The 27736-nt window shown below is 41.2% G+C and overlaps 3 protein-coding genes across 4 annotated transcripts in view; 2 read left to right on the forward strand and 1 right to left on the reverse strand.

The window, feature by feature from the left end:
* Positions 1-765: 765 nt before the first annotated feature.
* On the forward strand, positions 766-11341 carry colgalt2a (collagen beta(1-O)galactosyltransferase 2a). The gene is made up of 12 exons (XM_022213534.2): positions 766-1055; positions 1646-1756; positions 2208-2325; positions 2404-2538; positions 2633-2837; positions 4131-4250; positions 4558-4631; positions 4725-4831; positions 10310-10442; positions 10552-10679; positions 10755-10961; positions 11056-11341. The coding sequence occupies exons 2-12, from the start codon at positions 1683-1685 to the stop codon at positions 11270-11272; spliced, it is 1518 nt and encodes a 505-aa protein (XP_022069226.2). The 5' UTR covers positions 766-1055; positions 1646-1682; the 3' UTR covers positions 11273-11341.
* A 2820-nt stretch (positions 11342-14161) lies between these two features.
* Positions 14162-22834, reverse strand: zgc:153115 (uncharacterized protein LOC768186 homolog). The gene is made up of 2 exons (XM_022213523.2): positions 22025-22834; positions 14162-19572 (listed from the first exon to the last, which is right to left on the reverse strand). The coding sequence occupies exons 1-2, from the start codon at positions 22533-22535 to the stop codon at positions 19328-19330; spliced, it is 756 nt and encodes a 251-aa protein (XP_022069215.1). The 5' UTR covers positions 22536-22834; the 3' UTR covers positions 14162-19327.
* Positions 22835-23135: 301 nt separating this feature from the next.
* The window catches only part of LOC110964699 (uncharacterized), a 59301-nt gene continuing 54700 nt past the window's right edge, over positions 23136-27736 (forward strand). The window contains exons 1-9 of one of the 2 annotated variants that reach the window (XM_051953987.1): positions 23136-24303; positions 24464-24511; positions 24615-24781; positions 24862-24932; positions 25166-25331; positions 25520-25657; positions 26159-26336; positions 26432-26565; positions 27072-27175. In XM_051953987.1, the coding sequence (XP_051809947.1) occupies positions 24240-24303; positions 24464-24511; positions 24615-24781; positions 24862-24932; positions 25166-25331; positions 25520-25657; positions 26159-26336; positions 26432-26565; positions 27072-27175 (1070 nt within the window). In that variant the 5' untranslated portion in view covers positions 23136-24239. Of the gene's footprint in view, positions 24304-24460; positions 24512-24614; positions 24782-24861; positions 24933-25165; positions 25332-25519; positions 25658-26158; positions 26337-26431; positions 26566-27071; positions 27176-27736 lie in introns of both variants that reach the window. The other variant, XM_051953986.1, reaches the window with a different exon arrangement.

Below are 27736 nucleotides of genomic sequence, written 5' to 3' on the forward strand. Positions count from 1 at the left end.
ATAATAATAATAATAATAATAATAATAATAATAGTAATAGTAATCTTTATTTATATAGCACTTTTCATACATCAGTTGTAGCACCAAGTGCTTTACAAACAGACAAATAATTAAAATAAAATGACAGAAATTAAGACCCAAATCCACCCCACCCAGCCCCGAACCCACCCACCCCGCAATCCATGCACTGTATTGTTAAAAAGCAACATAAATAAAGACAAAAATAAATCAGGGACATTGTTATACCCAGTACATACTGAGGAAACGCCATCTTAAAGGTTTAAAATAGGTAGACACTGGAGGTTAGTTTAAAGTGTAAAATAAATAAATAAATAAAAATAAATGAATAAAATAAAATAAATCCATAAGTAGATCAGTAAAATAAATAGATAAATAAGTAAATAAATTCAATTAAATATGTCATATTATAAATAAAATAAACTGAAACAGAATAAAAGATAGATAAAGTAGCAGTAATTTCTTTATAATTATTATTTTACAGTATAGGTGTATACAGCATGTTACAGCAAAATTAACAGTATGACAGGATGGTCTGAACACAATAGTATCATGCGGGACCTTTTGCATTGTTTTATTGCTTCTTTAACTCAAGTAAAGGATCTGAAAACTTCCTCCACCTCTTACTGGGTCTCACTTCAGGTTCTTTCACTCTCTCTCTCTCTCTCTCTCTCTCTCTCTCTCTCTCTCTCTCTCTCTCTCTCTCTCTCTCTCAGTGTGTGTGTTTGTTATCATGTGTGTGTGAGTCTCTCTGCCTCAGTTACAGCAGTCTGACACATGAGATTCCCCTGCTGGAAATATGCCTTTTAAATGTGTGGGATTTAGATTTAATTTAGTGATTTTAGCAGGACTTCTCCTCCTGCCCACCAGCACAGAGGACCTTCCAGCCGATGAGCTTCCAGCAGCCAGCAGGAATCCTCCCTGCTGAAGCCCACGGTGCTGATCACCATCCTGGCACGAAATGCTCAGCACAGCCTGCCTCACTTCCTGGGATGCATCGACAGACTGGACTATCCAAAGGACCGCATTGCCATCTGGTAAAATACATCTTATTAATTATATCAGTCATTTAATTTCAATAAATCTGTTCAGCTTTCTGAAGAAAACAGAAAATATACACTGAAATTATGGTTTAAGTTACTAGTAAAATGGTGTTGATTTGAACTGAAGAGCTTTTCCTGCACAAGCACCTTTATTAATAGTAGTAAAGACATTAACACCATTTTCTGGCCAGCTTAACTGCACTGTGTGAATGTCATTCTTCACATTTTGCATTACTGTTAATGAGCAAATAAACTATTCCTAGACAAGTGAGGAATGAAAGAAAGAAAGAGTCACTGTCTCTCTGTCTCTCTGTCTCTGTCTCTCTATCTATCTATCTATCTATCTATCTATCTATCTATCTATCTATCTATCTATCTATCTATCTATCTATCTATCTATCTATCTATCTATCTATCTATCTATCTATCTATCTATCTATCTATCTATCTATCTATCCATCTATCTATCTATCTATCTGTTTATCTGTTTATCTGTCTGTCTCTCTGTCTCTCTGTCTCCTCTATCTGTCTGTCTCTGTCTCCTCTGTCTGTCTGTCTCTCTGTCTCTTTCTTTGTGATCTCAGGGCAGCCTCTGACCACAGTGTGGACAACAGCACAGCGATGCTTCATGAGTGGCTCAGAGGAGTCCAGCACCTTTATCACTCTGTGGAGTGGAGACCAATGGAGGAGCCAAGGTGAATAAAAATGTGTTGTAATATTTTCTTTTATGCACCACATAGAAAGGTTCTTCAACTAATCGTTTTGTGGCATTTTGTGGTTCCAGTTTGAATTCTTTATTATTATTATTGTCTGTAGGAAAGATATGACTCTATCCAAGTATTGTAGACGTTTCTAAATAAAATGGAAGCAAGTCAGGACTTTGGCAATAGTGTCAAATCATTTGCATATAAATATGTCAGCAGAAAGTCAGATAGGATCTCCGCTATTGTTCTAAATAGCTCCATAAATTAACCCGTAGAACACCAGAATCCTCTTTTTAGCTTTCCTCCAGCAACTCTTTCTCTGAACTGAGCTGTTAAAGGTTCCACGGGTCCTCCAGGAACTCTTCAAGCTAACCAGATTTTTTGAAAATCCCCAGAGTTCCTTGGGCTTCTCCTGATTCTAAGACAATGTTCTGTCTCTCAGCTCTTTTGCAGATGAGGAGGGACCCAAACACTGGCCCAACTCTCGGTTCATCCATGTGATGAAACTAAAGCAGGCAGCGCTCAGAGCTGCCAGGCGACTGTGGACAGACTACATATTGGTGAGAGAGTAGAAAACAAAAATGTGTGCATCATATCACCACTTATCTGTCATCTATTACTTCTCCTCTCTCCATCAGTTTGTGGACAGTGATAACTTACTCACAAACAACCAAGTGCTAACTGACATGATAGCAGAGAACCTGACAGTTGTGGCTCCCATGCTGGAATCTAGAAGTCTTTATTCCAACTTCTGGTGTGGAGTTACTCCCCAGGTAAACAAAACACACTGCAGCATGTTGACTGTGTTGAATATTTGCTGAAAACTGCAGGGAAGTCATCATTCTTGGTCCTCACATGTCCATTTAGGGCTACTACAGACGGACCCCAGAGTACATTCCTATCCGTAAGTGGAGGCGACAGGGCTGCTTTGCCGTCCCGATGGTGTACTCCACTTACCTGCTGGACCTGAGGCGCAGAGCCAGCCAAGACCTGGCCTTCTACCCTCCTCACCCACAGTACCCTCACCATCTGGACGACATCATGGTCTTTGCTTTTTCTGCTCGACAAGCAGGTCAGACTTTCATCAAACTGTGTTTTGATTTGAAATGTAAAAGATGATTTTCCTGCCTGGGTTTGATCACAATCATTTGGCCTTCACTAGTAGTAAGCATCAAGGAATCCATGTGTAGAGCTGAAAATACACAGACTTTCCTTCACTAGATGTTCGTTATATCATTCAAATGTAAAGGGTTGAAAATGATAGACTGACTGACATCATGGCTACACATGGAAAGGGCAACAGTCACAATACAGAGAGCAAAAAATCGGATTAGCTGGAGAGAAATGACCGCCTACACTGAATGGCATGGCACTTGATTGATTGATAAAGGGTTAAAAAAATATTTAAATAGTAAGGACAATTTGTATTAAATTACGTCTGTATTATTTAGAGAGCACCGTAGTGCAAAATTCGATCACTCACTTTGCAATTATGTTTTGTTCTTTTCTGAAATGTTTCAGGAATCACAGAATATTGCAACACACCAGAACACATTTGGTTTTCTTGAAGGCTCATCCTTAGTGTTCCAGGTGACTTGTGCTAAATATTAGCTGTTATGTTCACTTTTTCCGAAAAACATCAAACAAATGTTCAACACTAATACAGTCTGGGGCCGTGAACATTCTCAGAAATGAAGCCATCACAAACCATTTTACTTTAATTGTCATTGCTGCTGCAATTTACTCTTGAATCTGCTGTTTTAAATTACAATTCTTGCTGAAGTTTTTCAAATTTCACTCTTGTCTGGTGAAGTCTAAGGTTGTCTCATGTCGCCAGACCATTGTGCAGAGCAGAAGAAGGAAAAGGAGACTTATTGCAGAGCTCAATATTGTTCATTTTACAGTTTTTGCAGCTATTACTGACTAAATTTAGGGATAGTTTTTAAGTGGAAATTTAGAAAAAAAAATAGTCCAGGGCATATGGAAACAAAGTGAATTATTTATTTTTACAAATCTTAAAGTAAAAGTTGTGAAATTCTGGTAAAGACAATATAATATTATTTCTAATTTCTTGTTTTTAACTTTTTTTTTTTTTTACATCATTGTTGCACTGCCTTCTCCACGTACCTTTTTGATTGTCCTCTGCGGGCAAATAAAGTTTTCTGAATCTGAATCAGTTTTTCACATAAACAGACATTAATATCATAAACATGGACATGTCCAGATTATTGTTGCTAATCTACTTGAGAATAATACTGATAACATGTGAACAACCCGTTCTTGTGCTTCATGGTAACAACTGTGGTGAAATTTCAAACAAGGAAAACATATTTGCACTGAAACTTCATTCATTTGAACCCTGCAGGTATTCAGATGTACGTGTGCAACAGGGATCATTATGGATACTTACCGGTGCCCCTTAAGCAGGACCAGACTCTGGAGGAAGAAGAGGAGAGTTTTACTCACACACTGACAGAAGCACTAAGTAAGCTCTCACTCTAATTTCTGCTTATAATGCGGTCAACTATGAATGAGGAATCTTCAGGCTCTCGGTCCATCTTCAGTCTTTTCTCATCGTTTCTTTGCAGCATATTTAGTCTTTTTCGCTCTCAAAGTCATGCCACATGCCTCACTCCTGTGTTAAAAAAGTTCTGCCTCCCTTTTCACTTCCTAGTCCTGCTTTTATTGAAGAGTTTCGCATCCGTTAGATATTAATCATAATAAATTCCTTTAACACAAAAGTCAGTTTACTAGTTTCATGTGAAATGTGAATGTGTGGCATTTACCTCCAGTTTCCTACACCATGGAGCCTTCACAGTATGTGCATGTTACACCTAAACAGCCAGGGAAGATGGGATTTGATGAGGTACAGATACACTTTTAAACCAGAGACAAATATTTCCCAGCTAAAGAGTGCCAGTTATAAGTGAACAATCACTTTATTTTCCTCCTCGTCTAGGTCTTTCTGATCAATCTGAGGCGGCGTTCAGACAGAAGAGAGAGGATGCTGAGCTCTGTGGCCGTCCTTGGCATTAATGCTACGCTGACAGAAGCCGTGGATGGCAAGTATGACATTCAGTCACAGCTGGTGGAATATTCAGAAGCTAAAGTTATGATATCACAATGAAAAAATATAAATTTAACTGTGAAAGTAAATTTCATGTAATGAAAATAATCAAAGCATATGAACAAAAACTATCAAAAGTGGCAGCATTTTCAGAATGACTCCTGTTCCATAAACATATAATTAAATGCATTATATATAGTTTTGTATAAGAAATGGAAATCTGCAACTAGAAAAAAGTGAAAAGCACATTTTATTTAATAAATAACTTTTTTGTTGTATTTTTTACAGAAGTATTCAGACATCTATGCAATTTTCTAATTTTACTGCACTACATTTCAGAGAAAATCCTTTTTTCTGCATTTATTCTACAGATACGGACAGCTTTTACTTCATAGATTCAGGATTTCTATAAAATATATAACTGAGCTGTACTTTGTTAAGACTGCAGTTTTAAATAGCTCTACTGCAACCAACTACAACAGTAAAAAATTGATTAGACATGTATCTTTAATGTAATATCCCAAAAATGTGATGTAAATTATGTTGTAACTATCTAAATAGGGCCATTTTGTAAAATTTTTAATGCAGGGCTTTTGTTTATGGTGTTTATATCGTTTTATTTTGAAGCTGTAAACTGCAAAGTTGTATAAAATGTAAAAGGTCAAGTACAAATACCCCTAAACTGCAAATAAACATTTTTTTTATTACTGCCTAACATGTATTAAATACTCATAATTAGCTAATAAAGGCCCTGTCACACCGCCCAAACTTTGCTGGAGCGTTCCTGGAGCAAAAAAATTCATCACCGCTGGTAACCGTTCACCACCGTTTAACAGAAGTTGGCCCCCGTTAAAGGAGAGACAGCAGGTCCGATTTGTGGCACTGGCAGCTAGCAGTGACACTTTTTGTGGCACCGCGCCGGATGCCACGGTTAATGCCACTGTGCAGTGACAGTTTTTGTGGCACCGCCGCAGTGCCACAGTTAATGCCACTGTTTGGGCGAGATGCCACTGCCGCAGCGGCATTTCCAGTGGCCTCTGGAGATGCCAGCAGAGATGCCACGGTTAATGCCACTGTTTAGGGAACATGCCACGGTTAATACCAGTACTTTTACCGCTGTGTCTCGGGAATCATTTTTAATACATCTGTGATCAGAATTGAGACGTGTGTCCCAAGCAGCTGCGATCAGCTGTAGAAGCTCCGCTGCTCGCGGTATTGCCCCCCCCCCCCCCCCCCCCCGCATTTGTATTTTATTACTGTATTTACTATTTTAATTTTTTTGTATTTTGTATTGTATTTATAGTGTATTAAAATGGTTATGAGTTGTTCAAGACAAATATGATACACACACCTTATATTTTGTATTTTATTACTGTATTTACTAATCTACTTTTTTGTATTCTGTATTGTATTTAAATTTTAATAGTAACTAATATTTACTTTCAATTTAATCAGTTTAAATTTCATCTGCTTTTAATTGCACAACTTTATTTCTGTGTGAGGCTCTGATGAGAATTCTCCAGAACAGCATGGAGACGAGGGAGGGGGCGAAACGCTGATTGCCATTCATAACAGAGTTGCTGGAGTACTGGTAAAAAAAACCAACAACTTTAAGATCCCAATGCACCGTGGCATGAACCGTGGCATCCAGGGGTGAAAGTAGTTTTACACACGTGGACAAAATTGTTGGTACCCCTCAGTTAAAGAAGGAAAAACCCACAATTCTCACTGAAATCACTTGAAACTCACAAAAGTAACAATAGATAAAAATTTATTGAAAATTAAATAATCAAAAACAGCCATTACTTTTGAATTGTTGATTAACATAATTATTTAAAAAAACAAACTAATGAAACAGGCCTGGACAAAAATGATGGTACCTCTATAAAAGATTGAAAACTATTTGACCAGAGTGACATGATTAACTCAGGTGTGTCATTTAATTGACATCACAGGTGTTTCCAAACTCATAATCAGTCAGTCTGCCTATTTAAAGGGAGACAAGTAGTCACCCTGCTGTTTGGTGAAAAGGTGTGTACCACACTGAACATGGACAACAGAAAGCGAAGGAGAGAATTGTCCCAGGACATCCGAAAAAAAACTATAGACAAACATCTTAAAGGTAAAGGCTTTAAGACCATCTCTAAACAGCTTGAAGTTCCTGTGACAACAGTGGCTCATATTATTCAGAAGTTCAAGACCCACGGGACAGTAGCCAACCTCCCTGGACGTGGCCGCAAGAGGAAAATTGATGACAAATTGAAGAGACGGATCGTTGGAATTGTATCCAAAGAGCCCAGAGCAACCTCCAAAGAAATTAAAGGTGAACTCCAAGGCCAAGGTACATCAGTGTCAGATCGCACCATTCGTCGTTGTTTGAGCCAAAGTGGACTTCATGGGAGACGACCAAGGAGGACACCACTGCTGAAAAAAACTCATAAAAAAGCCAGACTGGAATTTGCAAAAATGCATGTTGACAAGCCACAAAGCTTCTGGGAGAATGTCCTTTGGACAGATGAGACCAAACTGGAGCTTTTTGGTAAGGCACAGCAACTCTATGTTCATAGACTCAAAAACCAAGCATACGAAGAAAAGAACACTGTCCCTACGGTGAAACATGGAGGAGGCTCAGTAATGTTTTGGGGCTGCTTTGCTGCATCTGGCACAGGGTGTCTTGAAAGTGTGCAAGGTACGATGAAATCTGAAGACTATCAAGGCATTCTGGAGAGAAATGTGCTGCCTAGTGTCAGAAAGCTTGGTCTCAGTCGCAGGTCATGGGTCTTCCAACAGGACAACGATCCAAAACACACAGCCAAAAACACCCAAGAATGGCTGAGAGAAAAGCGTTGGACTATTCTAAAGTGGCCTTCTATGAGCCCAGATCTGAATCACATTGAACATATGTGGAAGGAGCTGAAACATGCCATTTGGAGAAGACACCCATCAAACCTGAGACAACTGGAGCTGTTTGCTCATGAGGAGTGGGCCAAAATACCTGTTGACAGCTGCAGAACGCTCATTGACAAATACAGAAATCGTTTAATTGCAGTGATTGCCTCAAAAGGTTGTGCAACAAAATATTAAGTTATGGGTACCATCATTTTTGTCCAGCCCTATTTCATTAGTTTGTTTTTTTAAATAATTATGTTAATCAACAATTCAAAAGTGATGGCTGATTTTGATTATTTAATTTTCAATAAATTTTTATTTATTGTTACTTTTGTGAGTTTCAAGTGATTTCAGTGAGAATTGTGGATTTTTTCTTCTTTAACTGAGGGGTACCAACAATTTTGTCCACGTGTGTAAATTCTTGCCGGAACTATTAGTAATAGTTCTGGACCGTTCCGGCTTACTTTCACCCCATTCCGTCGATGCTAACCATTGTAAATCCTGATGAAAGTTTTTCAGCCACTCACAAGAACGTGTGGAATTTCAGGTGTAATTTATTGCTCACCCCAGTGCAATAAATCAAGCGCATCTATTTGCTATTGGCTGCTACTGGCCATAACAATCGCTGTGTTACGGAAGTAGACACGCATGCGCACTCACGTACTGCTGAGTGAACTCCGGTCGATATCTATAGATAGCAGGCAGGCCGGGCGGTGTACCGGCGTACCCATAGTATAGCGGTGGAAGAGCGGCGTACCGCCAGCAGATCTTTTCCCGGAACTGCTTTCCGCCACCAGATCTTTTGCCGGTACGCAGTTCCGGACCGTTCCAGCTTACTTTCACCCCTGGTGGCATCTCCCTCAGACAGCTGAATAAACCATGGCATCTCGCCCAAACAGCGGTAAAAGTACTGGCATTAACCGTGGTATCCTCTAAACAGTAGTGTTAACCGTGGCATCTCGCCTAAACAGCGATAAAAGTACTGGTATTAACCGTGGCATGTTCCCTAAACAGTGGCATTAACCATGGAATCTCTGTTGGTGTCTCCAGAGGCCACTGGAAATGCCGCTGCGGCAGTGGCATCTCGCCCAAACAGTGGCATTAACTGTGGCATCCACGTCGGTGCCACAAAAAGTGTCACTGCTAGCTGCCAGTGCCACAAATCGGTCTTGCCCCTACTGAAACGCCGTATACGCTTGGCCACCGCTGATGTTTCTGGAGGGGCCCTCCTACTGCTCCGAATGTTTTGAGCTGCACAAAATATTGCGAGCGGTGAGGAGGGGGCAATTTTCCGCCCCGGCAAAGTTCACCCCCGCTCCACCAACGCCCAGTCAAAGTTTGGCACCGCTCGACACAAGTTCGTGGACGCTTGGGTCCGCTAGGCCAACGCAGAAATCTTGAACGCTGGACCACCGCTGCTTCACCAGCGTTGCCCAGGCGGCGATTAAACGTTGCACAAACTTCGGTGGAGCGGTTGTAAGCATTTTATGAGTGGACACGGGGTTGCTGGAACGGTGTCGGGCGTTGAAGCAGCGATCCATGGTGGCGATGAACTTTGGTTTGGCGTTGATATAGAGGTGTCGGAGCGGGACCAGAATTTGGCTATAAATACGGGGAGAAATGGACCAGGAGCTCATTTGGAATCGAGCTGCCGTTGAGTTCAGACCTCATCTATATCGAATTTGCTCAAAGTTACAGTAAAACTGTATCACCATGGATGCTGAGAGACTTGCTATGATTGGTGCACTAGTCCAGCAGCAGAATCAGAACCTCCTCAGATTACAACAAGCTGTTGACAGAAGGAGAAGAGAGAGAAGAAGGAGAGACAGAGTTGTGTGGGTCAGACAGTGGATACTGAGAAGGCCTGAACATGGACTGTATGACAAGCTGATGGTGGAGCTGAGGAATGAGGATCCACGAGCCTTCCAGCACTTCTATCAAAAATCTATCAGAACTTGTATCAAAACGATCCGTTCAGCTCCGTAGTCACAAGCAGTATGCCGCTAAACCAACCTTATACCCCCGCCGAGCCAACGCCCGCATGCGCAGAACGCCGCGTCACCACTAAACCAACGGTCGCTACCGCTAAACCAACGATAAGCAACTCCGGCTTCAGCGGTGCACCGCTAACCCAACGCTCGCTGCCGCTCGCTACCGCTAAACCAACGCTAAAGCAACGCCGGCTTCAGAGGTGCACTGCTAAGCCAACGCCCGTGTTTTCGATTTTTTTCCCATTTTGTGCGTGGTGACGAGCGTTGTCGAAATTCGGCCCCCCTCCCTACCGTTCAAGGAACTCTCCAGCAAAGTTCGGGTGGTGTGACCGGGCCTTTAGTACCAGTGCAAACACATACTTTCTGCACAATAACCAATCAGAATGTACGGATTTGAAAGTGAATTATACTGTGAAACACAAAACAAGTGTTTCTATTTACCTGAGTTTAACTTAATGGTGGAATCTGACCACATTAATGGAGCATAACGCTGTAAGAATTCATGACAGAAATGGAAAACAAGGCTCCAAAAGTCTGAAAACATTAGCCATGTGTTGCACTGATAATGAGCAAAGTATTTGCTTGCGCTGCTCACAGAGCCTTGAACTCCAGTGTGCTGCAGTCGATGGGCGTAGACATGCTGCCTGGGTACACAGACCCGTACTCAGAGCGGGTGCTGACCCGAGGGGAGATCGGCTGCTTCCTCAGCCACTACAACATCTGGAAGCAGGTGAGGATTTAAACTGTGTGCTTGATAGTTGACCAACAACAACTCAACCCCAGTAAGAACAGCTGTGCAGCTGATGTGTCACTGAAGACGACTGTGTGTCGCCCTCTAGGTGGTGCAGCAGGAACTACAGCAGGTGCTTGTGCTGGAGGATGATGTGAGATTTGAGCCCAGGTTTAACAGCCGGCTGGTGGCCATTATGGACAATGTGCAGAGAGTGGGACTGGACTGGGACCTGATGTAAGCGAGTTCCTTTACACCGATTTAATTCTTTGTGTTTAACCCTCAGTAGTGACCGGTAATGTGTCTCTGTAGTTATGTGGGTCGTAAGCGGCTGCAGATGAAGCAGCCGGAGTACTGGGTGAAGGGAGTCCAGAACCTGGTGCACCCCGGATACTCCTACTGGACTCTGGGTTACATCCTCTCACTGAATGGTGCCAAGAAGCTCCTGCAGGCAAAACCTCTGAACAAAATGCTGCCTGTTGACGAGTTTCTGCCCGTCATGTTCAACAAACACCCCAAGTTAGTCTCACCCACTAAATACACTTCAAATCTTACACTTTGAGGCCTTTTGTATTTGTCTAAAGTAACACTGACAACCTCCCTGTCCCTGCAGAGACGAGTACATGCAGTATTTTGATCAAAGGGAGCTGAAAGCATTTTCAGTGGAGCCTCTGCTGCTCTTCCCCACTCATTACACCGGTGAGCCTGGATACTTCAGCGACACCGAGACGTCGACCATCTGGGACGACGAGGTCACAGAGACAGACTGGGACAGAGGAGGAACCAAACACAGCCGGGGACAGGAGTCTGATCAGGTGGACTCCCTCTGAAGAGGACTTACATAAGTGATGACACAAACCCTGCCTGAGATCCTATTAAACTCTGACTCTCTCTTTGCAGTGTGTGCAGTTTTTTTCAAAGATGGACCGCTGTCTGATCCTAGATTTAGACATAAACACAAAGCAGCCAACCCACAGTCATGTCAGGAGTTTTTCAAGGCCCAGGTAGTAATCAAGCCTCCGCATGTCAAGACGAAGACTGGAAAATAACAGTGCATGTGTGAAGTTTCCTCAGGATTATTAGATTCTATGTAACAGCAGTTCAACATCAAGCTGTGTTTAAGTAACAAAAGCCCAGAAAAGGGGCTGCGTCTCCATGACAGATAATAATTTGCCGTTTTTTTCATTAGAACATTGTGTTAAAAAGCACTTTTTCACATGATGCGTAAAGGTGTTTTGTATTATTACGACATTCAATCACTACAAACCAAAAACAATGACAGATGCATTATATATATAGCAGATAAAATGAAAGCACCTATCCACTGTATCCACTGAAGCTGTCATAAAGTTTACAGAGAGCATTATTTTCTAACACCTGTCCCTAAAGCTGAAAAACAAGCAAAGTAAACTGAGTGCTGAGTGCAGAAAACGACATAAAACTGAAAATTTTGAATGTGTTACATTTCTAGATTAGACATGAGTGGCAGGTTTTTGCTAGACTTTATCAGGATTTGTTAACTCTTTTAAGTTTCTAGCACATTTTAAAGACCACATAGCAATTTCCAGAACTTTCTTCCAAGCTTTTTGAGAAAAAAAAAAGTTTTACTGAGAGGTAGGGGAGCAACACCATTTAAACATTTAACCACAAGCTTTACATGATGGAAATCTATAAAGTTTACCAAACTTAATGTATTGCATTTACTTTTGGCAACTCAGTAGCTGAGTTGTTGTGGTCTATGGGTGTAGATGTCCTCAGCAGTGAGCTCAGTTCCTGGCTGGGCTCCTTTTGCTGCTTGTCCGTCCCCCACTGTCTTCCCCCACGTTCATGTCTTTGTGGCATAAAGAGACGAAGATGGCCCCGAACTTTATCTTTCAAAAAGTGCATTTAATTTATTTGAAATGACAGTCTGTATTAGTTTCAAGCAAGAATTATTGAATATGTTTTGTAGTAAAACTACTTTCTTTGATTTAGTACACTGTAAAAACAAAAACTGTAAAAATCTGGTAGCAAAGTTGGTAGAAACATTACATCAAAAATAAATGTATTGCTGTAAAAAGCAGTGAATCACAGCAAATAGCTGTAAAATAATGATACTTTAGTGGTTTCAAATGCAGTCAAATCCAAAATGCAATTTTATGGTCATGGCCTCTTTTTAAACATCTATTAGATAGTATCAGTAATTTAAAGGCATTAGAGGAGATTTAATTTCCTATGACTTTGAACGTAGCATGCGCATGCGCACATACAACCTCTCCCTCACTCCCCTCTAACCTCCCCCCTCTTAACATTTACGAAGAAACGCCCCCCTCCAGAAACTTGCGTAGGACTCGTGAAGTTGTCTTTTACGGCTGGGTCCCCCTGGATCTTTATCTGCCATTATGTAAAAAAAGATGAGCAAAACAAGTCGCCAGCTAACTACGAAGCTATACCAAAGCAACACATACAGAAAACACGTAAGTCCAAGGCGTACGTAATCTACGTAACTAGGCCTGAGCCGGAAGATTTTTGATTGACAGGAAAGGGAGCAAACCAAACGCCTCGGTCCGAGCGCAATGATTGGCTGATGTTTTTCAGGTCCTGCCATGTCCACAGTTATTTTTTTTTAATTTTTAATTTTTTTAGAAACCATACATACAAGTCCACTAAAGGTCAGTATATTCATTTTATGTGAATCAGACAAATTAAACAAAAAAAACATCCTCCATAATGCCTTTAACAAAACATAGAAAACCTGTAAAATAACAACAAATATTTTTTTTAAAAATCCCTGTTAACAATAAAGTTTTTACAGTGTACATAATAATGATTTTAAAAAGTCTGTCAAAATTACATTGAGTATAAAAATGTCTTTAAAAATAGTATCTTAAAATGAGACTTTGCATATTTCAGGAATACAGAGCAACTTTTTCTCGTGGTGAAAACCTCCAGACAGTGCACGAGCTTCCATTTGAAGAGCAGAGAACATCTCAGAGACAAGATGGAGGCTCAGATCAAACACTGCAGCTCACAGTAGCTCTGGACTTGGTGTCAGTAGAACAAGCAGGTCTACAAAGTTAAACCCAGGACTTCAATTAGATCAGTTCTGAACAAACCATGTCTTCTTCAGATGCAGGTTTGTTCGTGCACTTTTTGTTTCTGTCTTGAGTATGCAGGCCAACCGCTGAATAATGGAGTATTACATCCATGCTGCCCAACATGCAGCCTGCGGGCCAAAACCAGCCCTCCAGAGGGTCCAATCCGGCCCTCAAAGTGTAAACACTACAGAGAAGACATTAAACTTGTTTTAGTCCTCTGAACTAAAATAAGTCTGACACCCCTGATCTAAACTATATTCAATCTAAGCTGAAATAACTTGGAAATGTATAGAATGACTTAAAATTGACTTCCAGCGAGAACATTCCTCAATTAAACTCAATTACAGTTGTGCTCATAAGTTTACATAGCCTGGCAGAATTTGTAAAATGTGCTCCATTCTTTAATGAAAACATGAATGATCAGAGCAAATACAATTGCATGACAATAAATAGCTTTGTCTGAACACCAGCCCTAAGTGAAAGAAAAAGGTTTCCATTAACAAATATATTTGCTAAAAAATAAAGGACAATATTTCACAAATTTGGCCAGGGTATGTAAACTTATGAGCCCAACTGTACATCTGTAGAACAAATCTAACCACATGTGCTTAACAGAAGAAATCACACAAACAGGCAGAGCAATAAACTTAGGAATTTTTATTTAAAAAAAAAAAAAAAAGCACTGGTCAAGCAAACATTGGAACCATTTAATATTAGTACTGTTCCATGTCACAAAATGAGTTATGAGGAGAATAATTAAACCACACAAAATTATACGTTTTTTTTGATACGTAATAAATTAATCAGCATAACAAAAGAAATAAAAACATGCTTGTACTTCGGTGTTGCACAGGAAATATTGAAACTCCAATGCTCGAAATTTAAGACACCTGAGAATATAAATATCAAAACAGCTTGTTGCAGCAATTATTTAGTTCCACAGTTCCTCCTATTTACCTTAACTAAAGCTTTGATAAGAGGATTGTTTAAAAATTACATTAATGTAAAAATTAGGCATCAATTAAAAAAAAAAAAAACATCCACTTCTGTACAATGTGCATATCTGAATTAGTGTGGTGGCGAGAGAAATGACCGCTTTTAATTCTTTTCTTTTTTCTCAGCGAGTCTGCGCAGCGAAAACTAAATCCTAATTGGATAACGCTCGGCTGTCATCGAGCCACATTCAGTGATACGAACGAATAGATTTGGACTCAGCTTTTTCATGTCATATTTTCAGTGAGCTGACAGTCTACAGGTAATTTCTACTTTGCACTATTTCAACGCCCCCCCCTTCAGCTTCTGCTCCCGCCAGCAGCCGCTCTATCTGCTTTGCAAATCAACAGCAGCCGGGCTTTAGCGACAGCTGGTGCATTTACTACCGTCTATTAGCAATACAAGTTCATTGGGCCAGGAAAAAAAGGGAATTTTGCTCCTACACAGGTAGCACTGGTGTTGCATATCGAGTCAGTAAGGATAAAGGTACGGAAGAGACCATCTAGCTGATAAAAACACATTTCTGAAATGCAAGGCTCAATGGCTTTATAGGAGTTTCTGAGAGACAGTTTGGATGGATTTTGTACAGACACTGCAAAAAAAAAAAGAGAGAAAAACTGTGAGGTATGTAGTTTTTGTGATATTATAGCTTTGAGAGTCTGTGTCAGACGACACTTGCAGCAGTGAGGAGAGATGGAAGGACATATTTCCATTTCAGAAAAAAAAAAACCAACCATATTGCGTTCCTTTGTTAAACAGTCCATGTGTTTACGATCACTGCCAGCAGCAACCGAAAACAGATCCGGAGGAAGAAATGTGTACAAAATTACAAAGCATTCATTTCGACGAGTACAGCTCCCATTAAAACGAAACCAACAGTGAACTGGCATGTGAAGGTGGTTTGACGGGTATGAGGAAGACATTTACAGTCGTTCTCTGATCGCAGCGTGGAGGAGACAAAGCCAACAACAGATCTGGGAACAACCAGGAAGCGTCTAGAAGATAAACACAAATTCCACAACAAGAAATGGCCTGGATGACTAAGCAAACAATATATATGTATGTATGTATATAAAATGAAAATCTAAATAAAAACAACTACCCAGTTCTTTTATCACGCTTTCTAAAGCACTTGGAAAAGGCAGTTTTTTTTTGTTGTTTTTTTTTCTTTTTACAAACCATTGGTTATCAACACATTAGCAAAGTTACACAGTGCTTGCTTGTAGAAACATAGTAACAGTGCAAGCCATTACACTATTCAGCCAAATACACCTTAAGAAAAAAGTGCCATATTGCATAATGAGTTTCTGTAATGTCCCCGCAGGAGAGCATTGATACCTATACAATGATTCGACTGTAAACATGGTGCAAAGTAGTTATGACATAGTTTAAGGCTTTCAGAGTTTCCTGAAAAAGTGTTGTTCACTGAGATAAAGGAATATGTCCGTGAGCAGGACAAACAGTGTGGAAACATTAAAAACAAAAGAAGAAATCAACCCCTCTAGAGTCAGACCTGGACATAGTAAGCACTCAAATAGATTCTAAATATCTAAATTACTTGAGGTTTGCTTGATTTGGTAAAAGGTGATTCTTTTGAGGGATAATTCCTGAAATGCAAGCGCATTAGTCAACGTTTCGGCAAGATAAAGATGTTTAGGTGCCAGTTTGCTTAAATGTACTGAACAGTTTGTCAAAGTTGTCATTTGCTTGTCAAAGCCGACACTTTTTCTTGTGAGCCACAGTTGGAACTAATCTTTTATTAGTATTCCTCCAGTAGGGTTGGACGATAGGATGCCTAGATCGATTATCAGCAGTGGAATCTTGACGGGGGATTATCATCATTGTATTTTGCTTATTTAAAAGTCTGCCTGTTAGGGAATTCAACTCTAAATAATTGACCTGTAAAGCGCAATTCAAAGCGTTTATTACTAACAGGAACCACCAGCATTAAGGATGTTCTGGGTGCGCCAGTGTCTATCAGACCACTAAAGAGGGCCGTCTTTAGTAGTTGTTGATTGACTGGTGTTGAAAAGATACGTTGTGTTTGAGACAAAACTCTCCAAATGCAGTTGTGCTCCACAATAATTTAATGGAGGCTTGTTCATTTAGAAGCTGCAAATGGAGGAGCTGTCCCTCAATTAGCCTGTTTTGCCCAATTTAAAACCAGCACAACCCCAAATAGGTGACTATGTAGTCTTTTTTGCAACAAGTTCTATAAATAAACTTGTTGACAACGACCTCATCCAATCCTCCAGTCATGTTGCACTCACATCTCTGGGGATAATAGATTGACAAATGTGGTTGCTGAAATGATGCTGTTCAACAGCCTGCCGAGGTGCACCAGCTGAACCAGTTACCAGACTGGTCAAATATCGGATCCAATGCTTAGCATTTTTTCAACCAATTCCATCCATCCATCCATTCTCTATACACCGCTTTATCCTCACTGGGATCGCGGGGGGTGCTGGAGCCTATCCCAGCTGACTCGGGCGAAGGCAGGGGACACCCTGGACAGGTCGCCAGTCTGTCTCAGGGCTACATATATAGACAAACAATCACACTCTCATTCATACCTACGGGCAATTGAGAGTTTCAACCAATTCCAAATGACATTAATAATATAAAAAGGCTGATACAGCCACCTCTCTATTTGTCTTTACCACTTTGTGGTCTCGGCGTCCTGCCCATGATTGGTTATAGCCAATGAAGCTGGAGTGGAGTTCACGTTTGCCCGCACTTTTTATTTTATTGGTACCAAATATCAGTTAGCACTCTCCTTGGTTCCTGATGATTTGCATCATCTGCCCTAAAAAAAAAACCCATATTGGTCAACTCTTATAGTCCAACTAATCAGGTGCATGCTGGTTAAATGACAAAGCAGGGCCACAGTTACAGCGATTAGTAACACCTGAGCTTTTGCTGTGTTTACACGTTAAAATGTCTACCACCAAATTTTCCAATAATTCTGATTTCTTGCCTTGATGCTACTTGTACAACTCAGCTTTATCTGGTGTTGAAACAAATGAAACACCTGGCACACATCTGTATTTTGCCACCTGACTTCACATCCCGGATGAGTGAAGTGAATGCTTTTACTTTGAAGGCAGCAGGCTGAAAAAAAAATCAAGCTCCACTCGTGTCATCTGTTCCCCCCTCCCCCGGATATTACGATACTATTGCAAACACACTTTTCCCAGTTCTGTCACTAACAAAAAAAATTTTTAAAAAGAAAAAAAAAACCATACACACCGAGACTCAGAAGCAATGCTGTCCTATCAAGCGTATAAAGTTACCCCTAATATAAGGCTACAGTTCGTCACAAGTATTAATTCTGCTGCTAGTAGCATTACCATTTTTCTACATTAAAAGCTTAAAGCTTAAAGACATTTGCATCAATATTAGACATAATACTGCTGTGTATTATGTGTCAGCATTTCATGGATGATAACTGATCTAGCCTTAAAGGCAGCGTGCAAACAGCTCTTCAACAGTGAAATTTGATCCACTTCCTGGCAAAATTAATATTTGATCTATAGTTAGACTGGATATACAAAAAAAAAAAAGATTGACAAAATAGCCTCAATGATTATGGATACTAAAGCAATAAAAAGGAATGTCTCACCACTAAAACTTAGAATCAGCAAAGCTAAAACAAACAAAAGAAAGGTAAAAGCTTCTAGCCACTGCCTCGCTACCTAAAATCACAATATTGTGCTACTCATGTAAATAAAGGGTACTGAAGAGCACAACAACAATCTACAAATTAACCACAAGAAACCAGAAGAGTTTTGGCTGATGATGACGAATGTGCTGATTTGCTTTGTTTTACAGAAAAATATGTGAAAAATCCCTGCAACTTGTGAAAGTGTTCGAGACACGGAGGTTTATGTTTAGGGTTGGGTGTATCGCATCGAATGAAATCTGCTTCATGATTCTGGTTCTTATCGAATCCTGAAAGCAAAACCAAAGCATCTTGAAAGAAAAAAATTATAGCGCCATAATTCTGGGATGAAAAGAGAGGCATTTTGTGATTTATTTTTGGTGAAAAAAATACAATTACCTGCTGTGGCAGCTGTGTTTTTTGCTCTTTATGGCATTCGTTACACATACTTCTTTTTATATCAGTGAGAGTACCTTGATTTAACTTGATTTCAATCCAGTGAAGTTACCAAAACCAGTAATTATCTGGTTATCTCATCTGTAAAAATATCTGACGTTTTACTGTCACTCCTGTCGACACAAGACATGAGGAAAACCTGCATTCATATAACGTCATAGTAAAAATGTCTTCATATTTACTGACTTTCTTCTCTTGCATGTAATGATTTGCATACAGTAATTACATTCTACTGTATTCTGTGAAGCTTAGCAAGGCTAAAAGTTCGCTCCAGTCTCCTATATTGTAAACATTACACACATGCTTTGAAACATGTGCAACAGGCGACGTAAATGGAAGCATGGTAGGTCCAATCTCTTGCTTTCAGGAAACGAGAACTGGAATCAGAAAGCACATTTCTCTGCAAACCCCGATCAAATTTTGTGGAACGAACCCAACCCTCGTTGTGTTGAGCAAGTGGATAGTGGTCACATGACTCGTCTTTGTGGATGGAGAGACGAGGCTACTTCCCCCTCACACCCAGCGCTGTGTGTGTTGGCTTTTAAGTGTGTATGTGCACATTTTGGAGTAAAACGCAGCCATGCTAAATCCTAATCAGTGGATCTGATTGTAGCTGGTTAGCTTGAAACCAACATGACCTTCTGTGCTCCTGTCGACCCCAGTACACAGGAATAATCTCCCCCTCAACCCACACCATCCTAATCGTGCGTGGCGAGGTTGGAAGCGGAGGAAGCGCCCCTGTTGCGTCCCAGCATGGACGGCTGGAAGTCGGGATGGCGGCGGGCGTGCTTGATCAGGTGGTCGCTGCGCATGAAACGCTTGTCGCACAGCGGGCACAGGAAGCGTTTCTCCCCGGTGTGGGTGCGGGTGTGGCGGGCGAGCTCATCGGAACGGGCAAACTTCTTCTCACAGTCGGGCCAGGTGCAGGGGAAAGGCCTCTCACCTGCAACATGGAGGCAAAACATGTTGGCGTTAGTCGACATACAATCTACCAACAATGATCCGATACAAGTCAGCAGGTTTACACGGCAGGCATGCAACAGATTTGTTTTATGGGTAAACATGAGGTTGTAGGAGTCGCATTCGCTGAGTGTCACTTCCTCTGATTTCTATAAACAACAACTACAACAAAGCAGTATTGCAGAAATGCAGTACTGCATCCATTAACTACTGTAATCATCAAGTAATAGTAGAGTGAGTCTGAAAGAAGATGGCAGCATGTGCTGGATTTACTGCCCCCCTTGCTCCAACTGCCCCCTTCCCCTGATCTCCTCTCCCCTCCCCCTCCATGCACACCAACACAAAAGTATGCACAGGACATGCTAAAAGTGTTGTGCACTTTGCTTCTCCCTTTGCAGAGCTGTGTGAAAACATTGCATTTTCTGGCACGTAAACAGACCATAAGGAGAACTTAGCAAAAACTCAACTGGATTAGAATTGCCAATTGCAATTTTAACCTGCAGATTTGTAATTTTAACTACACATTCAGTCAACTGAAAGTCAGAAAAAAGTGAATAAAGCCCATTTCAATGTTTTACAGCCTGTGGTAACATCTTCAAACCCCCAAAATATTCAGCTTACCATCACAGAGGACAGTTAAAAAGAAGGAAACCCCCACTTCTCAGAAGTTGAAACTGGGAAATAATTTGCATATTTTCTTGAAAGTGATTTTATGAAAATCCCTGCTAAACGGACTGATAAATTAATATTAATCAATCCACTAACATCGAGTTTCACCCGTAATATATGCAGTTCAAGCAACTTTTTGTATTATTTCATCCCTCATGTGTCAAACAAGTCACTGATTTGTTGTCAAATACTAATTCCCAATCATTTTTTTTATTATTCAAATGGCTTAAGTAGTTTTCAAAGGAAAAAAACTGTCACAATTTTCTGATTCCAGCTTCTAAAATGAGGAAACTTCCTGGTTCCTCTACTCCTTTCTGGCATTAAAGTAAGTATTTTGCATTGTGGACAGAACGACAGATTTTATGATGTGATCTGGGGCTTTGGAAAACACCGTTGGACTTTTTTTTTTTTTTTTTTTTACATTTTCTGACAGTTTGTAGACCAAACAAGGAGAAAAAATAGATTAATGGACAATAAAAGTAATCAGTAGCTCCTGTGTCCATGAAAATTTAAATCTGGCACCTTAATAACACAACCTTAAGCATTATGCAAGCTAGCCCTTAAAGCTAATATACTAATATCATGTCAAATTAGCAATATGGGGCTCAACAGGTTGTGTTAACTAGTTTTACCACGGCTCAAATGTGCTGTACAAATAGCATAAAAATGCAGCATTGAAGCTAATTTAGGTTTTGGCACTAAAAGACAACAACACATAAATGCATTGTCTGATAAAAAAAATATTAATCTCCACACAGTTAAATACGCCACAAAACATATCTGGGCTTTAGATACTTCAGATTAATCTTCTAAGCCACTAGTAGCCTTAATCTCTAGCAGGCAACAAGAGTCAAACCCGGGATAAGCGAGTAGGATGCTCGGTTCCATTTTCAAGATCACAAAGCCTGGCCACGTTGTTGCCACAGAACTCTCCGTGGGCGTTCCCACCCGTGCCTGTGAGCCGTTTCCTGCCCTTAATCCATTTGCGCCTGCTCAGTGACACTGGACGCACCAATTCACCTCATTTTGAGAGAAAAAAAGAAAATCACACGCACGTTTTTTTCAGCAGCGTTACAGTGCAGGATGGGTGGGTCTGTTTACGAGGGAATCATTGCACAGTGACAATGCGCGATTAGACAGTGCAAGGAAGTGCAGCGATCTCTCCAGTGCAAACACATCAAATGTTGCTTGAAATGCGCAATTAAGACTCAAGCGTCCATTATCGGACGGTTCTCCTCCTGCAGCACCTTCAAACGTTTTATCAATAATTTACACTTTGCAGGGGATAAAGTAGATCTAAGCTCGTCAGCAGAAAGGGGGGGGGGGGGGGGGGGTCAGGAGGCGATACCCGGAGAAAAACCGAACAAACTCATGCACTTGCTGCGGCCATTAACGTGTCCGACTACGAACCCATCGCTCCCGACGTTAAGGTTTCATCTTACGTTCATTTCATATGCAAATCCAGTCGGGAGGAAGACTTTCGTCACAGGTTTTAACGTCCAGCCCAGTTCTTTTGTTAGTTTACTTCTTTGTCAGACTCTCTGAGGGGAGTTTTTTTTTCCTCTTTCCCTCTTTGTTTGCCCACGTTATTGTAGCAAAAGTGGTGGCAAAATGGGGGAAAGGCACGCTGCCGGTGGTTAAACTCGATAAGAAAACATTTATCTGGTTTAATGGTTATAACAGCGTCAAAGCAAAAAGCAGAAGCTGAGTGGAGGGCAAAGTTGTGTACACATGTGAATGTAGGCCAACTGTTGTTGTCTCCCTACCCGTGTGTGTCCGGATGTGTGCCTTCAGGTGAGAGGATTTCCCGTAAACTCTGTCGCATCCGTCAAAAGTACACTGATGTCGCTTCACCGGGGACCGCGGGGCCCCCACCGCTCCGCCTCCCGCTGCCCCCCTGAGCGGCTGCTGCTGCTGTCCGGGGACCGGGGTGGCGGAGGGGGTCATGGTAGGGGTGGTCGGGTCGGACAACGTGGTGTAGCCGCTCTCTCCACCACACGAGGAGTTGCTGCTCTCCGAGTAGGCCGACATGGGGCGGAACTTGCCGTGCAGGTCGGTGAGGATACCGGCCACCGCCATCATGCTGGCTCCCTCCAGCCGCAGCGTCTCCCGCACTTCCCTGTCCTCACTCGACCCGTCGGGCTCCCCGGGGAGAAGGCCCACCGTGGCAGGCTGGCTGGCGGGGGCGACCGGGGTGGGTCTGTGCAGGACGGGGCCGCTAGATATCGACACCAGACACTCGGCGGCGAAGTAATCAGACGAAGCAGTCAGCGACATTGTTGTCGATGTTGTCTCTAGCCCCAAAAAAATAACGAACAAAAAGAGAAAGATCCAGCAGGAGGGAGAGCGTTAGTCTGAACCCGACCTCGTTTTCATCGAACTCGACGAACCAACCGCTTCCAGCCGAGCCTCCTTACTTCCATACAGTGTATCAGTAGTTCAGAATTGCTAAGTAAACCCAGGGAAAGGCACAATTAATAAAAAACAATGTGCTAAAACCGTGCTAATACCTCGGGCCCAACATGCGTGCCCCTCACTGTCTGACGGTTCATTGTGTCTGAGGCTCGGAGAAGCCGGTCAAACCTACGCCCCCTGGTCCGGACTAAAGAGGCATTCAGGGTGCGTCGGTCAAAACTCTTTGGAAGTGTTTGTATCTATAACGGACAGTTTAATCCTTTATTTTAAAATCACAATTACCCAAATATCAATAAAAATGACTGATGCAAATAAGTCAGTATCACAAAGCGCATCAACAAATCGACATATTGCGCAAAATGAAGCACTCAAATGTGTTCTAAACTTTCATTTAGACATTATCATTAATTTACATGCATAATTGTTTCATATTTTAACCCTCTAAATCATATTTAGCATGAAAAGTGCAACAAAATGTTCTGATAATACCGTTTCATGGCTCTAAAGCAAAGCCAAAAGAGTGTTAAGTGTATTTTTTAAAAGGAAAATTCTGAAATCAAAGTTTTCACTGGTACATGAACGCACCGTGAGCCAGGAGAACGCAGGGACTGACGTCGCAGCACGGGCGTGGACCGCGGCGGCGGGTGCATCGTGGAAAGTAGGTGGCACTGGAAGGCAGCTTGGGTAATGATGGGGGAAGGAGATGGGGATGAAAGGCGTGTTGGGTAATTTAGTTTTTAGCTCAGTCTGGTACTTGGTCTGAAGCAGGAGAACGTGGCTGAGCCGTAGGGGTCTAAACAGTTGGATAAATGGCCGTGAACGCACCCTAAAGCACCCACTTCTTTGTGTCCAAGAAGACAGACACTAGATGTCCCTCTTTTCTTGTGTTTATACTCTCAACTGTACTTGTTTGTCTGCTGAGATGTTAATGAATCAGCTTTTAACTGATTAGGAACCCACAGTGGTTGTGTGGCTTATTGATTATGGTCATATTGATGGTGTGTGTAGGAGGGTTTCTGCTTTAGAAAAACGTCAAAAATACATTTTTTTTTCTATTAAAGGAAGGGAATAATAACAGTAATTCTTTGTTTGTAGATTCAGATACAGAAAAACTATTATTTGTCCCCAGGGGTCAATTAAAAAGGCACATATGGCAGGTAGTGTATGTAGTGCTATTTTATTCTACTTGCTATATTCTAAGTTATTCTTATTATTTTGTCCATCCCTTTATAAGTGAACACTCAGACTTACAATCCTCCCAGCTCCCAAATTGTTAAACTGTCCTGCAATAAAACTGTATGCTTCTCTTCATGTGTGTAGTCACTGGGAGGTGTAAGAAAACTTTTTTTGCGAGGCCCAGCGCTGTGTCAAAGTAATTGCCTCTGTGGATGTTTGTAGCTCCAGCTTGGGAGGTATTTCCTGATTGGTTGCTGAGAGCAGTATGGGTCAGTGTGGAAGCCCACGTACAAGCCTGGTCATTCAGTGGCTGCGAACAGTGCTTGGTTTTCATCTCACTTACATGTGGAGGCTCGGAGGCGACTGGACCTGTAGCGACTCTGGGTTGCTATGGCCGGGTCACTGATACTGCTTAATTGTGTACATGTCGTGTTCATTTTTCTCCTGCTACAAGGTGAGTTTTATGGCTTGTTTTATTATTTTTTATACTTTTACCTGAAAACAGAGTCATCTCATATGGCATGACAGTAGATGTGCTATTGCTGATGTTATAGAGGCTTTTTTGTCAGTGCATGTGGGATTATTTGCTTAAAACTCAAACTTCTGTTTAGTAGGTGATTGCCTTCAGGTGGAACAAAATCTCTGTGATTCAAGTTGTGCTGGTGAGAATTGTGTTTCACCTCAGTTTTGATGCAAGTACATCCATTATCCATGCAGGTAGCAATTTAAATTAACATTAATTGAGTATTATTTTTGCATCAATAGGATTTCTTACCTCTGATTTGCCCTATCAGAATGGAGTGAGGTACACTTATAGGTATAGTACGACTATTACCACCACTCTCCATGGCTCCAGTGCTGGCAGGAATGGACTGGCTTTGGACTGTGTGGTTGACATTGACGTGGTGTCCAACTGTCACCTGATGATGCAGGTCGGCTTTATTATAACTACTTGTAAAATACTGTAAAAATCATATAAAATTGTTGTTTCATGAGCGTGCTTGTCCAACAGATCAGGAATCCACAGATAAAGCGGCTTTCCCCTCAAAAGGAGCATTCTGTGCAGCGTTTAAAAAGCTTGAGGTAACACCATCCAGTCTAGGTTTCATACAGTTTAATAGAGGTGAATGAGTGAATGACTGCACTATTTATTGTATTCTGATCTGCTGTTTTGCATCTGTTCTCTGTTTGCGGTATCGCAGATCATTTTGGAATGCTACAACTGTTTTTCCTATGAATGTGATACTCTGCTCAGATGCTCCACTTGTCTGTGTTCTCTGGTCTTGGAGGGCTCATCTGGTGTTTTTGTTTCCCAGGGAGGCGCTGGAGAGAACGCGCCTCAAGGTCTCCCTCCGAGGGGGAAAGGTCACGGCCCTCTGTTTCCAGGAGGGGGAGCAGGTGTGGGCTCTCAACATAAAAAGGGCTCTACTGAGTATGCTCCAGACCTCCACCGTGGCCTCCAAACTGGAATCAGAAAAGGAGGTGCGTTGATGGAGATTCTATTTAGTACGTGTAGAAGGATGCATGTGAGAATTTGTGAGATAACACATGTTCAGATTGTCTTAGTCTCAGCAACCACTTCTGTTCCAACTAGTATCATTAAATCATGTCAGACTTTAACAGATCCACAGGTTTTTATTAACTGACTTTCTATGCTGCATCTTCCTCAGACGGATGTGTATGGTACCTGCACCAGCAGATATGAAAGGCGAGGACCTCTAATGCTAAAGACCAGAGATCTGAAACAGTGTCAGCAGTCCAGGCTGGCAAACTTCTGGCCTCATTCAGTAGCTTTAACTGAAGACACGGTAAGTTTCGGTCTTAAAAATGTTTTCCAATTCAAAAATGTATTCATTATTTGCAGATGTGGCTCAATACTGAGTACAATGAGGTCATAATTGACTAAGAATAACATACAGATAGCGATTACGTTATGGTTCTATTTCAGTAATTTAGAGCCAGTCATTTAATAATGACTATTTTAGTAATATGTGTAATAGTGATTCAGTATTACTCTAACAGAATTTTGTTACTCGCAATCTGGAGCCTTGAATCCCAATTTCGATTTCATTAAAGGGACCATGACTCCTAACTTATTTCATTATAATATTACACAGTTGCAGGATTTCGTCTCTGCTATTAGATATTACTTGCAGTTTCCTGTTTTATGCCTTCTTGTGTCTGAGTTTAAGAAAAGTGGAAGTTGAAAAGGGGGTAATAGTGTTAGTTGTCGCTTCAGATTTCCACAACACTGAGTCAGCATGTTTCGTACTTTTACAACAAGAGGTTTGTTTCTTGTTTTTTGCTAGTCCATACAGTTGGAGCTGCACTGTGTTCAGCGTCATGGATCCACAGTGATGGAGGAAGTTAACTGCACTGAAACTGTGTCTATGGCAACAGGGTCTGTCACTACAGGGCTGGTCAAGACCCAAACGGTATCAACACTTCTCCTGCTCAGAGCCCAGCCAGGGAATCCTTTCAGAGCAGGTTGAGAAACACTTGAACACCCCGGCAGCTCCACTCTTTAGCCTCTTTAGCCTCTTTAGCTGACATGGACCCTGATCCATTCTCTGCTCCTGCAGATTCCATAGATACTGGTGTGCTGACTGACCTGCAGTTCGAGGATGAAGGACCAGGAAAATCCAGACCATCAACACCACAGAAAGCCAGTCAGACTGTCAGGATGTTATGTAGCCTCACCTCAGAACCACAACTGGTAGGCCACAAATGCAGCAGGTCCTGGATCTGCTTTTAAATGTGTTTATCTGTAAGGATTTTCTTTTTTAGTTCACCTGCCATACACTTCAGGTGCTCCATTCAGTAATGAATATGAATAACTTGCATATTCTTCCAAACCACTGATGTTGTGTTTGTATTTAGAAATCAAGGCTTGACCTCCCCTGAGGCTTTTCTGTGTGTGAGCCAATGATTTTAATTCCTCCCTCACAGAGGAGGTTAGTCACATCCAATCTGGCAGCCTTCATCGTAGTCTGTTTACACAGGAGGTGTTTCAAAGGCTCCATCAGACTGAGAGCCTCTGATATTTTACTGACATGGGGATCAAGTGATGGATTTGATGAAAAATTGTGTTCACAGATCTTTAGGACTTGATTAGTTCTTGTTGAGCAGGAATAGTTATGAAAAAGTGGAGAGTAATGTGCATTCACTGTATGATACAACAACAAAAGTTCACATATGTGTTTGGATTTTATCTGCTCAAAGGTGTCACAAGAGTTCCTTCAACTGGTGTTCCAGCTAAAAGATCTGAGTCTATCTCAACTTAAAACACTTTGGCAAGAAGCTTCTTTCAAGTGCCGCAATGATTGGTCAGTATTTTATATTTTATTGTCTTTTTTTATTCCTTCAGTTGTTTTTTAAATTAATCTCCAACATGACTGTTACACATTTCCACTCTGCGTTATAGCAAATGTGATATGTCGTGTCTTCTTATCAGTAAATTGGATTAAAGCTGAAAGGGTGCTTGTTTGTGGGTTATGATAAGAAAAATACACAGCCCCTGGGCATCTCACCAAAGAATAAAAAGACTGTGTGGGAAGTAGCCAACTTCATCCAAAATATCCAAAGCATGCAGAGCAGGACAGTCGCCTCCTTAATTTCATCCACCAAGATTAGAACAAATATGATTTTAACAAAGTGGATATTCTGACTTGCAAACACAGTTGTATATACATTATATGATATGCTTGTGTGACAAACATATCTAATGTATTTTCAGATTCAATTCAAGTCTTACTGGTGCAAGTAAAAGTCCTGACATTATTAAAGGAAAACACAGAAGACTGATGCCACTCAATGTGTGTACAGTAAATTTGAAGCTACAGCTTTTTAGCTCAACTTGCTATTCAGACTGATAATAGATAACCAGT

Source organism: Acanthochromis polyacanthus, chromosome 9 (genome assembly GCF_021347895.1).
Source record: "Acanthochromis polyacanthus isolate Apoly-LR-REF ecotype Palm Island chromosome 9, KAUST_Apoly_ChrSc, whole genome shotgun sequence".
NCBI lineage: Eukaryota > Metazoa > Chordata > Actinopteri > Pomacentridae > Acanthochromis > Acanthochromis polyacanthus.